Source organism: Botrytis cinerea, chromosome 9 (assembly GCF_000143535.2).
Source record: "Botrytis cinerea B05.10 chromosome 9, complete sequence".
NCBI classification, from domain to species: Eukaryota; Fungi; Ascomycota; class Leotiomycetes; order Helotiales; family Sclerotiniaceae; genus Botrytis; species Botrytis cinerea.
The window spans coordinates 2043062-2059130 of NC_037318.1; the positions used below are offsets into that span (position 1 = coordinate 2043062).

A 16069-nucleotide genomic window follows, 5' to 3' on the forward strand; every position below is an offset into this window, starting at 1 on the left:
GGACTCGAAACTACTCAAGTCTGAGAAAAGGGTGAATGATAACCACCACCCAATTTGTGGAAACAGTAGAGTTAAAAAACTCGCAAGTGTCATTATAATCTCGATCAGCACGCTTCTAGTTTTGTCAGTTAGACAGCTTGATCTACTTATGGTACTCCGAGGGGATGTGTATCGTGTGAATCTCGATTGAGGTAACAATTGATCTTGGTGCCGAGATGTCATGAGTGGAAGATACTGATATTGGCACGTGACGCGGCAAAAATGCAGCAAGCGGCCGCATAACCGCATCAACCTCAATGTTGACTTATTTTCTGAGCAATCCTCACTCTCTATAAACACTTTGTAAAAATGAAGCGCATTAGTCAACTACCGGTGGTGAATGGCTTGAAAGGCCTACGAATCTCTCGTGGTCAAAGTTTAGCTCCATTGAGCCAACGATGTATCCACACAACACAACCTTCGCCCGCAACAGTTGCACCTGCAGCATTCACAGCATCTGGCCCGCCACCAGCCGCGCCAACTCCCAGTGCCGAGCATGTCGATATTCGGGTCGCAAGGAAGAGGAAGCAAGCAGAGCTACTCAAAAAGGGTCAAGATATGAGAGCTGTAGCTGATGGGAAAGGCGGTGGAACTGCGAAACTCAAGAGGTTCTGGAAGGATGTTAATGTACAGGATACGGAAGGTAACATCTATCAATTCCTTATTTTATATTAAACAACAAATCCGCTAATCAGTGTTGAGAACGCAGAGGGTTTACAGATTTTCCTTGACAAACGAGCTCTTCGAAGACCTTCCAAAGATATCCTCACAGTACCACATCATAAACCACACTTGGCATCTGCCATCGCTCTTGAATGGGATCTCCTTGTATCTGCACAGCAAGCTTTGAAAACTCACCTTATACCAATGACCTCACTCGTGAACCGCGCTCTTGATATCATAGATGAAGAAAATGAGGGCAGGGATACAATTAGGAATCATATTGTCACAACCGTAATGCGATATCTCGATACTGATTCACTCTTGTGCTGGGCACCTGAAGCACCTGAAGATCCACCAGGATATGAAACACACGTTGACAGAGTAGAAAGTCTGCGAAGCATTCAGAGGAAGTCTGCGGAGCCTATCATTCAATTCTTGTCCGAGAAGGTATGGCCCGGGGTAGAACTTATACCAGTTTTAGATGCGGATAGTATCGTACCTAAGAGTCAACCTCAAATGACTAAAGATATAATAAGAGGATGGGTGTCTGGATTACCTCCCTTCGAGCTTGCAGGATTGGAGAGAGGCGTACTAGCTGGAAAGAGTTTACTTGGAGCTGCACGATTGGTGGTTGAATGGAGTACTGAGTTAGCACATTTGCGGGATGAAGCTGCCGAGAAGAAATTTGGTGTAGAGGAGGCAGCCAAAGCTGCAAGTTTAGAGGTAGATTGGCAAACCGGGATGTGGGGAGCTGTTGAAGATACACATGATGTTGAGAGGGAAGACATCAGAAGGCAATTGGGAAGTGTAGTATTACTTGTATCTGGGGAAAGAAATTAGGCTATGTGTATTATGACATCTTCAGAGAATGCATACACTATGTTAATGATGAACTTAAGAGTAGTTAAAGGTTGGAAGTCTCAATCTCATACTTATATTGTCTGATAGACCAAAAGAAAACATGTACATTCTCTCATGGCGCCTTTGACGCTCATAAACTCAGCTCCTGTCAATAAAGCATCCATGTCCATAGCACAAACTTTGAATAGATGTATCTTCGTAATCCGTTGCCACACTTTCTTGCTTCTGTGCTCATCTAAATATTGAACCATGCCATCTTATACTCCAACCTTCTTTATTGTTCTATTCCACCGCTAGCTGATTACAACTGCATCTTCCCCTCAAAATGCTACCACCAGACTACCACATACCCATTATAGATAAAATACTTCCAGTACCACTCTAACTCTAGCAGCCATCAGTCGCAAAGCTTGATTTCCTCTTATAGTGTCTTTGGCGCCCTACTAACTGCGTATTCAATATCGCTGTACGTTGGAGTCTGTAGGCCCCTTCCTCGGATTTCTCTCCCACTTCCTTGTTCCGTTTTTGCAGCCTTCTTGTGTTTATTGAGCGACCTCGATACCCCCGAGAGTATTGTAGTAACAGGTAAAAGAATAATTCCTTGTTGTTGTTATACATGTCCACAGTGAAGCGCTTCTCATCCTTTAATGTCGTTTGAATGAAATACTGGAGCGCCGCAGCTTTCGTCCTTGTAATCGACACGCCAGCCAGTGGATAGCCCACACATCATTTGCGAATAGACTCGAGATATATATGACACATGTGCATAACATAACAGCAGTCTGCCGTCGAGGTTTGAACTTCGGACTATCTTTGTACCCTTAGAATGTAGCTCCTCCATCTTATTAGTTTCAAATTCGAGGTAGTAGAGCTCAGGTACCTCGAAATTTGAAGGTTAGGATAGGTAGAAATATATGATCGTAGATGTAGCCAAACGTTTTTCTTTTTTCATTGCACGATAGATGAAAACCGAAAATTGCGAATTGTTGAAAATCCGTTCTCAAGTATTCACTTCTTGATTTGGAGCCTCCACAATCAACTATCTTTCTACGTTCAGGAATGGTGGCTCTTTAGATAGACGTAAATGCAGCCTTGCTGGCTCAAATATAGGTAAATTATATCTCGTCAAAACTTTGTGCGTTCTGTTCGCTTCTTTTCTCTTTGTCAAGAGGATCAACAGCAGAAATATTTTCTGCAATCAGTAGCATCGAACGAGTACTCTACTATAAAAGAAAGACACCCTCATCAACAAAGCCATCATGCCACCAAAGAAGGTTGTGAAAGCCTCTGCCAAGGGCAAAAAGAGTTCTGCTCGCCTTGCCGCCGCCGCCGCCAGCAGCAACACCACCTTCCCTACCTCCACCTCCAGCGCCATCGCCACCACCACTGCTGCCAATAGCTCCTCTGCGCGGGCCCGCTACCGCGAGGCTCGGGGAGTTCCCGATGACATCGGAAAGGCTACAAACAACGCCACCCAAGATCGTTTCCGTGCCAAGAAAAAGGTAAAGACCACCTCAGCATGGAAGAATGCGAATCCGAAGGAGAAAGAGAGAATGTTGATCGCCGCGGCCAATGCGGTCATGAAGGAGTAAGTTAGGACCCGCTTTGATTGGTTAGCTTCGATCTGAGAACTAATGTCGTTCTTTATATAGTAAGCCGGATGCTCGTGCTATTGGTGCCGCCATCGGCATGAAGATGGGCTTGAGATTTGGAAAATGGAGAGAAATGGGAAAGGGGGAGAATGTAGAAGCGGAAGGAGGAGACGAAGAGGCAGAGGAAGAGGATGCGGGAGCCGGCCCTGACGACGAGCCGGGTATGTGCGAATGTTCGGTATACTATGGAACAATGGTACTAACAAGTACAGGTGTTAAGGAACATCGTCGGGAAGACGAGGACGACGACGAAGACGACCCCAACGGGGAGTATACCAAGCAGTATATGAGCCGTTCCATCCCTCGCCAAGTACGTATCAAACTCTCGCCTCTACCTGGAAAATCAGCGGGTATACAGCGCTCAGAACTAACTCTCGATAAAGCGCGTTTAGGATGGCGTCGTCTTCTTCGGTACCCCGCTTTCTTAGAGTAAGTACTTTACACCTCAATACCCCTAATTGATTTGAACAATGGACTAGGTGTATAGAGCAACGCTAACTTCCGATCTGAAAAGTTTAGATCTCTGGTGCCACCCTGCTCCGCTATGTTTTCCTTGGGTCAGTTTAGTACCCTCAAATTACCCCGACGCGTTTGAGCAATCAACAGGCCTAGAAAGTTGAAAGTTAACCACTTATACAGGGAGTTTAGACTGCCGCTGCTGCCTCCGTGTTGTCGTGCCTTCTGGTTAGTACGATACCCCCCAGTGGCTCTACTTCGATAAGACAATGGACAGAATACACGGAGCAACGCTGACCTCCGATTTAGCTTGTTCCATCTGCTGTCGTGTTTTTCGCCGCTCCTTTGCCTTCGGGTAAGTACAATTCTCCTCGACTACCCCGATTTAGACGGACAATCAAAGTTACCCTTTCGAGAAATCAAGCTAACGTGATGAAACTCAGGCTCTTTGTAAAGCTGCCGAAGGGCGCAATATCTGGACTTGTTTGGTAAGTGCGTATTAATATCCTAAATCCACCTAGACAATGGAAAGCTAAGAATATACTCTAGACCGACTTCCGCGAGCTGCTACAGGCTCAAATTAAACCAATTCTCCGCTCTCACATTATGTTCACACGTGCCAAGACTTCTTGACCTGATTTGAATGATATGTATTATGTATGACTAACTGATTGGCTGACAGCCCGCTAACTGCTAGGTATTTATGTACGTGTTTTCTTGTGTATCGTTGCGTCTCATGGTAAACCGCCCAGTTCATCGCCAAAAACAAAAGCTATGAAAAAAGATTTATACTTTACATTTAGATATCCTACACCCTTCTCTATCTCCTCATCTAAGCATGTTCACTCGTCCTCAGTTACATCATTAAAAATATCTTCGACACCTGTCCATGCCTCTCCAGTGGCAGCCTTCTCTCGTTCGTTCCAATATTTGTCGTTAAAAGCCCAGTATTCCTCTCCAGTGATTGGGCATTTCGATTTCTCGAACCATTTAGGAACAAACTCTTCACCAAGCTGTTCACGTTCACGTCGTCTAGCACGTTGTTTTTGTTCAAGGCGATTCTTCTCAGTAGCAGCTAAATCGTACTCGCCATCTTCCATGGCACGCTGATCAGGTCTCAATCGAGAATCTGTTGGTGGCAACCAAGGGCGAAGGTTGTCGTTGATGTCATTGAATGTGAGGACGAAAGGAGTCAGATTGAATGGGATACCAGCTGGGCGTGGATTAGCTTCCCAGACTAAAAATGCTTGGCTTGGGTCATTGACACTGCCTCTACGGTGAGAAGAACCGGACTTAGGCTCCTCGACAGTTGCCTCGTAACCAGGCGTGAAACGAGCATAAATTTTACTGTTCCAGCGGCCACCAAGACTGAAACGAGTCTGTCCGTTTGCATCGTTGACTCTCCCAGTAATATGATAAGCACTAGAAGCTGACCAACCTCGAGCCTTAAACTCGACTTTGCAAACTTCACCTGTTGTCCAATTCTTGATTTCCATTGGCCCATAATTGTCGACCACAGGGTTACCAGTGATGATTCCAACGACGGAAGATGTGACCTTTTTCCAGGTGTACAACTCTTCTGGTCCTCCAGGTGTGGGACGAAGTTTAAGAAACCAAGTACCGAGGGGGTTAATATCGAAAGACTTTCCATAAAATTTAGACTTCACAGCTGATTCCCCATAATAGGTCCATTTAGGAGACTCAGCCCAAGCAGCACCAACTGGTGGATGATGACTGACTTGCTCGATGAAGAAGCGATAGTTCTTATCAGGACGAACATATTCAAAAGTTTCGCCAAGAAGGGGATTGAAAGGTTTTGCAACTCTGTCAATCGTCGATGCATACTCACTCGAGGCGAAAGCTGCAACATACACCATGCGCTCGATTGAGTCTGCTCGGTCTGCTGCAATATCTAAAAGATCTGCATATTCCATATCTTCACCACATCGATACAGTAATGACGTCGGTTCGTTGAAAGACACAGGAAGTGTCATTTTAGTCATGTCCTTGCCAATCATAGATTTAAGAATACCCTTGAAAAGTATTAGTGAAGTTGGAATAAAACGAGCTCAAGTACATACCCATAGAGAAATCTTTGGACGATCATCAGCATCCATCTTTAGACGAGTTCTTATGCCATTTTCGTATCCCTTAAAGGCAGAACTGATGTCTAGCCCATCAACTTTCACATGTTCATCCTCCTCTACCTCTTCAGTTACACCTACGACAGGGCTCGAAAGTGGTAAAGCTTTGACTATTTCGACTTGTCCGGCATCAACGGCGTCGAAGAATTCGTCATCTTCGTCTGAGTCTGAATCAGACATATCAGGGATATCTTCAGCATTCGATTTCTGTCGCAATGAGCTTTTGCTAGTCGGTACGTGTCTCAAAGGAGCGGTCCCGTCATCATTGAGAGAAACATCATCAAGAGCCTCAACTATCTCAGCTTTTGCTGCCAATTCACCTCTACTAGCCGGTCTAGATGCCGACCGAGTGACTTCACGAAGTGCTCGTTTTGTAATCTTTCTCTTCTCCTCCGATTCGCCCATACGAGCCATTAATTCATCCTGTTCACGAGCTACTTGAGCCATGCTTTCTTCCCACATCCTTCGCATATGCTCTTCCCGATCAAGACGGTGTTGCCAATATGCATCTCTATCTTTGGAAATTTTCAAAAGATCGCCAACAAGACCCTTGAGATTACGAATGGCCGAATCATATGTGGCGGTTGCTTGGTTCGCAACTGGGTCAGAAATGACGAGATTTGGATTTCTGGATTGCTCTACTTGTAAAGCGGCGTTGACTTGTCCCATGAGTTCGAGTTGTAGTCGAGCAGATTGAGCCGTTATTTCAAAAGCATCCTTACCTGCCGGCATTTCGTGTTCACTAGAGCCATCTCCATATTCATCATCATCATCATCTCCATTCACAGGTCCAGTTCCAATATGACTTGGTATTCTGCTTCCTTCGCCAATGAAGCTTGCGTTGTATGATCCATAGTTAGTTTCTTCTTCATCGCCAATACTACCAGCAGTGCTGGTAAATGCGACTCTTGGACTTGCAATCCTGCTTAGGCTATTCTGTGGCATAAGCCTGCTACCTTGAATGCTCTCACGGCGCGATTCCGTATAGGCAAGAGATGGCTCGTTGAGACCATTGCTGTCAAATGTTTCCTTGGATCCACTACCAGATTGCTCTTTTGCTTGCTGTAACAGTTCTAATCTCTTGGCCTCTTGTTTTTCCTCTTCCTTGGCTTGATCCTTAGTCCATTGAATAGAATTATTCAGCGCCCAAAACCACCTTTTAGCTTCAACTTCATGGTTCGCTTTGAGATGGTATTTAACGGATGATTTTCCAATAATTTCGAACTTGGTCTTTTCTGTGGGATCCATGTTGAGTTTTGCGATACGCATATTAATTGCACCTCGACAAGCAGATCCGGCATCGTCCTGGTGTTTGGAATAACTTAGGATGCCGTCTTCCAAGGTGAACCAACGTAATTGATAACCTTTGCGATAATTTGTCCACTTTTTTAGATAACCTTGCATTTCTCGGCCCTCCTTTCCAGCTAGTGCATCTGACGGGTTGGCATTGACTGCTCCTTGTTGAGATACATTCCCGAGAACAGCTTTCTCTTGGATTCCTCGTTGAGCGGCAACTGCAGCAGGAGACTTCTTTAACATAGCTTTGGTCGCATCATCTTTTGTATAATCTTGCGGTAGTTTTCCTTTTCGGTCGCGACGGAACGGATCAGCACCATGTAACAGCAACACTTGTATGAGTTCAATATTCTTTTTTCTGGAAGCTTCATGGAGTAAAGTGCCACCAGCTTGTACCGTGATTGGGTCTGAAGTGAACTCTCCGCCATTGATATCCAAGACTGTTTTGACTCGAGGTTCCTCCAAAATTTCGCCCAATGTTTTATAGTCTCCGTACGCAACCAGTTCATGTATTTGCTTTATCTTAGCATCCACAAACATGGAACGAGAGAGCTGTAGTTGCTGGAAAATATCGGGTGTTCGAGCAAGGTCGAGAGGTAGGCGGCCCGCATAATTTGGTAAAGAATCATTGATACCGGGCTGCCCAAGAAGCAAGCGTACAATAGGACCACGACCTAAGCTTGCAGCAAGGTGAAGAGCTGTATTCCCATCACGATCTTTTGCATTGACATCGATTGTTCCCGCTCCATCAGATAACACATACTCGATTACTTGTTGTTCAGCACATTGAATAGCTAAGTGCAGGATGGTGGTATCTTCCAAATTGGTTGAAACGGTTGCGAAGCTAGAGATGCTCATGCGACTACCATCAGACTCACGGATTGCCTTTGAGATTGCTGCTGTATCTCCGTTCTTCAATGCCTCAAATATCTTGAACTTTCGAACAGTCTGCTCGATGGACATCGTCTTGTCGGGTGATAAAGTAGCCGTGGTCCGCGGATGGACGCTAGAAACTGATCTCATGAGTCCTGTTGCACTGGTCGATTTCTTCGAAGAATGTCCGACAGTGGGCTGAAACGGTGCAGCTGGAAACGTGGGTGAGTGTGCCGTGGTCGCAGGCGACGTCGGGGCTTGATATTCTACATTCTCGTCATCCTTCCCCTCTCTCCTGCTGCGCAGCAGAGATAAGGCAGATGATTTACTGCGTTTGTGACTAAGAAAATAAGGATTAGCAGGTTGTCACTGTCCACAGTAACGCCCAAGATAATTTGAGACCTGAAGAAAGAGGGGGTAGCGCTTCCCGCGGCATGATCAAATTTAATAGTTCTTACTTACGTTGACTCAACGGGGTCTGTCATTATCGACACTTTTCTTCTATCTCCAGCTCAATTTTCTGCTGCGTCGGTCACAGTGTCGAGTTGTGTGCCAACGAGCAAGTTATTCGGGGGGTAAATGCCAACTTTGTGGCTAAGCTCAAATGCTCGTCAGTACCTTCCCGCCCAAGTTTGAAGAACTTTGGTTGGGAAGAGATGAGGCTTAGAGTGGTGAGAGAGCGAAAGAAAAGTTGAGAATCTGATGTTGAAAATTTAAATCCTCAGGAAAAGGTACAATTACTCCCTAAATATCTCGAGGAAGCAATTATCAATTAAATTATGTAGCTTTTCTGAATAAAGCAATAGATTTAACAATGATGTAGCGAATGTGGAGAAAAATATCACGTGTGTATGTGGTCGGGGCTCGGAGAAACAATTTAACGAGCAGAGCTTATTTTCATGTGAATGTTCATTTCTAGCATGAACCCTTCATGAACACATTAGTTGGAGGATCTCTAGAGGTGAAAGGTTAAATTTCTCAACTCCTCAGGAATATTAAGCTTAGTTTCGCAAAATTCTCGGATTTGCTTTTGTATGTTCTCAAATAGCGGTAAACTTCATTGAACGTGCTTGCTTTAACAGCTTAACTGCCTCACCAAAGATTCCAAGAATGTCGAAAGACTGATATTCATGCTTGCATTCTGGGGAAAGTACAAAGATTACTGCAAGAGTCATTCAGAGGGGGACACACACTGGTTGCTAGCTAGCCTAAGAGCTAACTTACATATCGTTTCTCTTCATAATATCAAATCAATTTATTCCTTCATATTTTGATCCTAAGAAGTTGATGTAAACTAGAAAGATATAGTTCTCAAAATGATGGTTTGACCTTTGTTATATGGGGTTTGTTGTTTTGTCTAAAATATTAATATGTAGAACACATCGTAACTCCTGGGACCTTTTGTTAACATCATTGACATCTGTTTGACTTCTACCAATGAGTTAGTTGATGATGGACTAATGTATTTTTACAGCTTGATTCAACTGTTACCACATTAGTGATTTGATTGGTATTCCAGTCAAGGGCCTTTAAACTCTATACATTCTTACCAAGAGTAAAACCAGGCATTATTAGGTAGGTATCGTAAGTTAGAGCAGGAAGTGTTCTTATATTTTTCTCATCCATTCATCCAATACCAGTAGAAGCTTCTGCAGCCTGGCAATATCTAGAAAAGAACCAATATTTCAATAGGACGAGAGGACCTAGAGTTTTTGAGGGCTTTTCTGACCTCACTTACACACCTGTTGACTCTCCAGACAGCCTTCCATCTCTTGCTTGTTCCCTGTTGTTTTGAAGTGAATCTCAAAGATGTTAATTTTAACTGACGTTACCTAATTCCTTCATCTTTCAGCTTCTAATTCTAATCTTGAAAAAGCTACTATCAAATTTGAATTCAATGTGAATTACCTGTATAATGCTACTTTTCTATCCTATTGGTTTTCAAGGTTGATATTATCCCATCGTATCTACCCCAGACTACCTGAGTATGCCATAGACTCTTTAGTTCTTTTGTTTAACTTTGGAACCAGTGAAATTTGGTCTCATCCGTTTATTGAAAGGACAAGAGAGAGAGAGAGAGAGAGAGAGAGAGAGAGAGAGAGAGAGAGACATGCACTTTCAAGTAACTGAGGATTCTTTGGAGTGATGTTTGAAGCTTTAGAATTGGCATCAAGGTGAATGTAATAAGTTGATTTTATGACTCAAACCCAGGTCTCTGATCCTCGATTTAAAATTTAAGTTAATACCTAGGTAGTCACTAATAAATAAAATAAGGCTATGCTGTCTCAGCCTCGGATAATTTTGAAGATTTTAATCTTCTTCTTCTTGTGCACTAGCCCTGAAGTTTGTGTCCTTCTGCCAATCGCTTTTTTGTTTTATTATCAAGTTCTCCTTTTCTTTACATGATTCTGAGGACAACCTGGAGACCTGTATAGTCGAATCACTCTTGTCTAACTATCTACCTACCTACCTACCTTCCATACTTAAAAACTCTTTTAGAATCCTTTTATTTTCAACATGGAGTCGATTGCGATAATGCGAAGAGTACAACCACCAGAATATGCATTAGACATTCTTCTGCTTTTGCGCGCCTTGATCATCCTCATCTTCTTGTGGACTATGGTAGTCATATGGAGCGGCTGGTATAACGGCAGACTAGGCTACCAGCGAATCACAAATTCTTAAGTGATTGTTGTTGTCAGGTGGATATATGCAATACCCCTTAACCATGCGCTCAACTAATCGTATTAGATAATATATGAAGATCTGCAATAATTCTTGAGGAAATTTCTTCTTTCATATCAATGAAATCGATAAGCTTGCTCCATTGGCAAGATACAAGCACTATATCTAATGGAAGATCTTTGTGTAAGTTATCTCTCTTCCTAGTCTTTATACAAGAGCAATTTATCAAGTACCAGTTCTCGATCTCCTTAACCACTGATTTGAGTAGCTGCTGACCACCTACCTACCTACAGTACCTTACCTCGAATCTGTGGATGAAGCTAGTAATATCTCCACAACCTTCAAAATTGCCTCTGCCACCAGAAAAACTTTAGCCTATGGAGGCAAGGATGTTATAATTCGAGGAAAGCAGAATCGAATACAAGAACTAATATCAAACTCTTTCCAAAACTTTGACTTAAAGATCATGATCATGTATCCGGGTGATCATATGTTGGTGAAGCATACATGTCCAATGTGGCACGCAGGTACTATTGATTCCACGATGAAGGATCTGTTATTTACTACTTCTCACTGCTGTCGGTGCTCAATACTTGGACTATGCCTCAGATGGTGTTGCTTTCTTTCATGTTAGACCGTGAAGTTTGCGTGCATATTAATTGCTTCGTGCAAACGATGCACTACCCCTCAATGGTTGCATGGGTCTGAAGGATTATGCTAGATCTTGTGTTAAGTAAAAAAATGCTGACTGGCTCATTGATGAAGATGCGTTCGGTATTTGTAAGTCTTTATGAATGATACTTACTTGCTGCACATAAATATTCAAAGCTGTCTACATCTAAATAGCTTGAAGCTATTATGTTAGAGGTGAGTCATTAATACTGGTGGGCTTAGAGGACTGTAATACTGATCCATGAACAGGTAAAAAGGGCATCGCTGATCTGCCATCGATAGCGATATCAAACTTTCGAATGTTGGCATTCGTATCTTGGTGTTCTACAGAACTACTTCATACCAAAATCAACACCAGCAAGTACAATCGAGTTCAAAGACCAGGAAAGCACCGCCCAAGATATCCCTGCCATCGAAGTTCTAAGTGAAAAGATCGACATACCACGATCAACACCAGCAAAACTTAACAACTCACAAACCGTCAAAATGTCCAATGAGATAATTCTTCTGCGGGAAGGCCGGGGACTTTGGTAGGTTATCATGTAATGATCTATGATTTTGGACTCTTACTAACACAGACCAGGACCCTTCGCACGTCAAAATTGCTCTCAGTAGTACCCAGCTTGAGGGTCTCAGCAAGCATTCATGCAAAAATTCACTATCGCCGTAATCGATAGTCCAGCTGCCTGCGTGCGTCGGCGTTGCTTCATTCTACAGTGCACATCTTCCCCTTGGCAAACCTTGTCAGCGATGATTTCTTGGTGGTCATACTTATGTAATAGGTTTCAAAATTCACTTCTCACACATATATCCAGTTGTTGTGGTTACGCTTAGAATAGGCGAATTCATTTTCTGTCTACAGAAAATTGATCCCTGTTGACCATTATTCCCTGTATGAAAGGGCATACAGCATAGCTACTGTCTCCAGATGCACAGCAAACAAAAAGAAGAAAAAGGACCCCGCAAGAATCATATCGTAAACACCACTTCATCATCCCGTAAACATGTCTATGGTCATCTCTTCTCATTGCCAACCGCAATTGTTGACGTTGAGTAACTTCCCTCCCCCAGTTATTGATGTACTACCTAGCTTCCATTTGAACTTAGGTCAGAAACTCTTTTTTCCAGACTCCCCGAAGTCTGAGGTCATATTCGCTACCGCGAAATATCTTGATCTCATCTCCCTCAGACTTGTTGGCTTCATCATAGACCTGGTAGTATAGCTGCCACTTCTCTGAATTTGTGTTAGAAACATTCTATCAATAGAGGAGTAATGGAACTTACTGAATTTTAACGTGTGGATTGCAGCCGCTAACTTCATCTGAGGGAAGTTACATCCATCAATAGACATTGTGACCTTGAGTTTATACAGGTCGAATGTGTCGATGATTGCGAACAGCTTCTTTGTGCAGCTAACACGATTGTTGTACCACTCCTTAGGCTCTGTACGGGGCCATGGTGCATGGATCTTGATCGTCAACTTCTTGACGGACTTGTATTCTGGCAATGCGGCACGAAGAGCCAACATATCAGTTGGCTTATCATCCGTGAAGGGACATAGCTCAATGAAAATTGAGATCTCCTTGTTGTCGATAATTGTGATAGAGGGGTGCTGCGTCAATGCACTCAGATCAACAAGTGGCTTAGGCTTGTACTTGTGCTTGGGCGCAGTGATGCTCATAGAGCCATCAGTCTTGTTCGAATAGAAAAAAGCTGCCGCGGAAGGGCGCATGGCCTGAGTAGGCACAGAGGTAGTCGCAGTCAAAGACTTAACAGCCTTCTCCTTCTTGAAGAATGCAGCAGTTGAAGGGCGCATGGCTGGGGCTGCGTTATCGAGAGTTTTCTCCTCCTGGAGTGGTGCAGTGCTTGTTTGACTCATGGCTGAAGATGAGTTACCGTTGGAGTTCTGAGATTGCATTTTTAATTAGGGAACTTGCAGATAGTTGGTTGTAAATATGGATTGAATAGTAGTGAAGATGTTTGAAGTAGATGATCGAGTAATGAGCCCAAAAGGAATATTCTTTTGTTTTTTGAGGGACTCAGCTTGATGTAGGTTAAAGGAAGATGTTGTAAGGAAGAAGAAATCGTTTCTCCAGGACAGAAGAAGCCTTAAGTAGCCTTTCTCCAAAACAGTCGACTGCGACTAGTGTCTAGTGCATCTGCAGATAAATTATTACGGTCAAAACATGATGTTATACGGTAGGTTTCCCCACTATAACTGAACGGATCAAATGCAATATGATAAATAATTAGGTCGCTTAATTGAAAATGATTTACAGTACAGCAGCGAGTTTCAAGGGAATGTCACTAGACTAGCCTACAGGCGAGCTGATAACGACTCAGTACTGCAGTTCATCACTATTGAGATTATGTGATTAGGTGACGAAGATCAAAAGAGAAGTCAACTTGTGGCTCGAAAATGTTGGAAAATCAAGACTTGGAGGCTAATCTACAAGAGTCCGGCCTCATGGAGCGTTCTATCTGAAGAGCTAATGTAGATTAATTTCACAGAATTGATGATCACAGTAAGTAAGGTACATCACGGTAATGCTTAGGGTTGAAATTGTTATATGTAAAAAAAATGCAATATTATTGAGGGTTAAGAGCAGGCGTCCGATCTCTGAAACGGCAGTGAAGCCAAGCTAGCGATTCTATTCAAGAATACTCAAGATCTTACGTGCAAGAACTGATTTCATCCGAGTAAAAACATGCTCGTCAAATCGTTCTCACGGCAGTGAATCGCTTGATGTCCTGGAAACTGTTTAACATAGACATAATACTCTGGATGGTCTCTCTACGTTGATAACTCTCGTCAGTGTCTAGTTCTGAAAGCTCGTCGTGGAATGTGACATGAATAAAACGTGTGAAGAAGTCATACTCTGGGAGTAGTTCAAGGAGAGTTGGAACATCCGTGGGATGCTGACCGATTCTGGGATGGAAATCGACATTAACCATCAACATTTGGCCAAAGAGCTTGACTGCTGGATGACGAGGGAGTGTTGCTCGATAGTTGCTCATCTGATCTCTCTTGATCTGCTGTATCTTCTCCTTGCTGATCTGGTTACTAGCTTTCTGCTGAGATTCTGGTGTTGTCTGAAGCGGGTCGATAGGCTCGATGTTTCCTCTAGTAGAGCCAATCTGGAAAGACCAACTCATCTTGAACATCGACCAATCCTTGTTGGAAGGCATATTGTAAATTTTAATTGGAAGTGCTAACTGAACTTATAGTTGATGATACTTGATACTGAGGAGTAGTGCTGTTTGATAATCAGAGAGTTCATGTTGATCACAACGGTATTTGTACCAGAGTTCACCCGAACAATAGAATTGTTCAAAAAGTGTTACTAGCTTGTTACTCCTGGTCTTTGTTGATGGCTGCTCAAAGAATAATCCGTTGTTTCGATTATGCTCACTGCTTCTTTCAACCCATCCCAACTCTTCCCGTTGTTTTCGTGGAGCATTCTTTGTCAATTTACAAGTCTTTGTTAGGAACTTAACAGATAGATTCATCCGTAGGAGTATCTCTGATTCTATTTGAGAAAGTGGCTTCCGTATCCTTGAGCCTCCGTTATCAAGGTCTCCGTTTATGAGAGACTCTAAACACTGCTTGTTAGATCATGGAGGCTTTTAGAACGAACACATGACTTGGAAACTTGAGTGATCGAAGAGCTGCGTAGAAAGTATTGAAGTTCACCGTCAAACAATTCATCGCTTAATAACCATAAACTATCAGATATGCACCCGTTGTCTAAGATTGAAGGTGGGGTTGCAGATGTGCTAATATAATGCTACATGATATATGCTGGGTATAAACGAAATTGCGCCAAAGAAAACATCCTAAGCTAAGTGACAAATTGTCAAAATTCTTCCTACATTCGTAAAGAACTGTCACTCTATCCCGCCATCTTGGCGATTCCCAAAATAAAATGAGCCGAGGCAAACGACATCTTGCTTCCAATTTGATGGCAACCCTCCTCGAATACTCAGACCTGACAGTGACTATCTATGACTTGCAATCTCTATGGTAGACACCACGAAGGCGTCTCATAAGATAGCCTTGCGTGCTAATTTCAAAGAGAATAGGATTGTCTTCAATGTAATAGCTCAAACTCCAATGTGCCTTAAAAGCTAAGAAGCAAGCCGCTAATTTAATTTGCTGGAAGTTGGAAAAGTCTATCTCGAGTCGAACATTGATATGAGTAAGATTGGTGAAGGAGTTGTTGATTGTTTCGACCAAAGCCATCATCTCAGAAACATGCTGGGTGTAGATGCTGAGACTTTCCCAGCGGCGAATAATTCGTGGGTGAATGAGAAGATCAATTTTAACCGCCCATGGACCATATTCACCTACACGGTCAATCATGGTAGCCATATAAGCAGCAGTCTCTTCCTGTGTTTTGTCTTCGTTGTATGCGATGGTTATTTGTAGGGACTGTGTGCCTTCTAACCAATAGAGCGAATCGTGTTCTTCAACTAATGAAGGTGGCTTGGGAAGGATTGGAGGAAGATTGGTCTTCTTAGCTTGAGTCTTTTTGTTGGCCATGACTTCTGAGAGAATCTTTAGCATAATGAGACTAAGTGATATCTATTCTACGAGGGAATTTGACTTGCCAGTAGATTTACCTAAGTTAAATACCGATTAGACACTGAAGATAGAAAAGCAGTGATGAAAGATTTATTTCACTTGCACAAAAGAGAAACTTTTATAGTCGCCAGCAAAAACCACAT

At 43.0% G+C, this 16069-nt stretch overlaps 6 protein-coding genes across 6 annotated transcripts; 2 read left to right on the plus strand and 4 right to left on the minus strand.

Moving 5' to 3' along the window:
• Positions 1 to 272: 272 nt before the first annotated feature.
• Bcatp12 lies at positions 273 to 1732 on the plus strand. Its single transcript, XM_001551726.2, has 2 exons — positions 273 to 682; positions 749 to 1732. The coding sequence occupies exons 1-2, from the start codon at positions 349 to 351 to the stop codon at positions 1540 to 1542; spliced, it is 1128 nt and encodes a 375-aa protein (XP_001551776.2). The 5' UTR covers positions 273 to 348; the 3' UTR covers positions 1543 to 1732.
• An 887-nt stretch (positions 1733 to 2619) lies between these two features.
• BCIN_09g05830 (hypothetical protein) lies at positions 2620 to 4275 on the plus strand. Its single transcript, XM_024695257.1, has 8 exons — positions 2620 to 3151; positions 3216 to 3376; positions 3428 to 3644; positions 3730 to 3772; positions 3864 to 3899; positions 3981 to 4026; positions 4115 to 4159; positions 4221 to 4275. The coding sequence occupies exons 1-7, from the start codon at positions 2823 to 2825 to the stop codon at positions 4123 to 4125; spliced, it is 843 nt and encodes a 280-aa protein (XP_024551051.1). The 5' UTR covers positions 2620 to 2822; the 3' UTR covers positions 4126 to 4159; positions 4221 to 4275.
• A 31-nt stretch (positions 4276 to 4306) lies between these two features.
• BCIN_09g05840 (hypothetical protein) lies at positions 4307 to 8775 on the minus strand. Its single transcript, XM_001551723.2, has 3 exons — positions 8447 to 8775; positions 5753 to 8324; positions 4307 to 5704 (listed from the first exon to the last, which is right to left on the minus strand). Exons 1-3 carry the CDS (start codon positions 8467 to 8469, stop codon positions 4514 to 4516), a joined length of 3786 nt encoding a protein of 1261 aa, XP_001551773.2. The 5' UTR covers positions 8470 to 8775; the 3' UTR covers positions 4307 to 4513.
• Positions 8776 to 12103: 3328 nt separating this feature from the next.
• On the minus strand, positions 12104 to 13274 carry BCIN_09g05850 (hypothetical protein). Its single transcript, XM_001551721.2, has 2 exons — positions 12626 to 13274; positions 12104 to 12575 (listed from the first exon to the last, which is right to left on the minus strand). Exons 1-2 carry the CDS (start codon positions 13257 to 13259, stop codon positions 12445 to 12447), a joined length of 765 nt encoding a protein of 254 aa, XP_001551771.2. The 5' UTR covers positions 13260 to 13274; the 3' UTR covers positions 12104 to 12444.
• A 745-nt stretch (positions 13275 to 14019) lies between these two features.
• Positions 14020 to 14554, minus strand: BCIN_09g05860 (hypothetical protein). The gene has a single exon (XM_001551720.2). It carries the CDS (start codon positions 14528 to 14530, stop codon positions 14057 to 14059), a length of 474 nt encoding a protein of 157 aa, XP_001551770.1. The 5' UTR covers positions 14531 to 14554; the 3' UTR covers positions 14020 to 14056.
• Positions 14555 to 15331: 777 nt separating this feature from the next.
• Positions 15332 to 15988, minus strand: BCIN_09g05870 (hypothetical protein). The gene is made up of 2 exons (XM_024695258.1): positions 15965 to 15988; positions 15332 to 15889 (listed from the first exon to the last, which is right to left on the minus strand). Exon 2 carries the CDS (start codon positions 15882 to 15884, stop codon positions 15345 to 15347), a length of 540 nt encoding a protein of 179 aa, XP_024551052.1. The 5' UTR covers positions 15885 to 15889; positions 15965 to 15988; the 3' UTR covers positions 15332 to 15344.
• Positions 15989 to 16069: the final 81 nt, after the last annotated feature.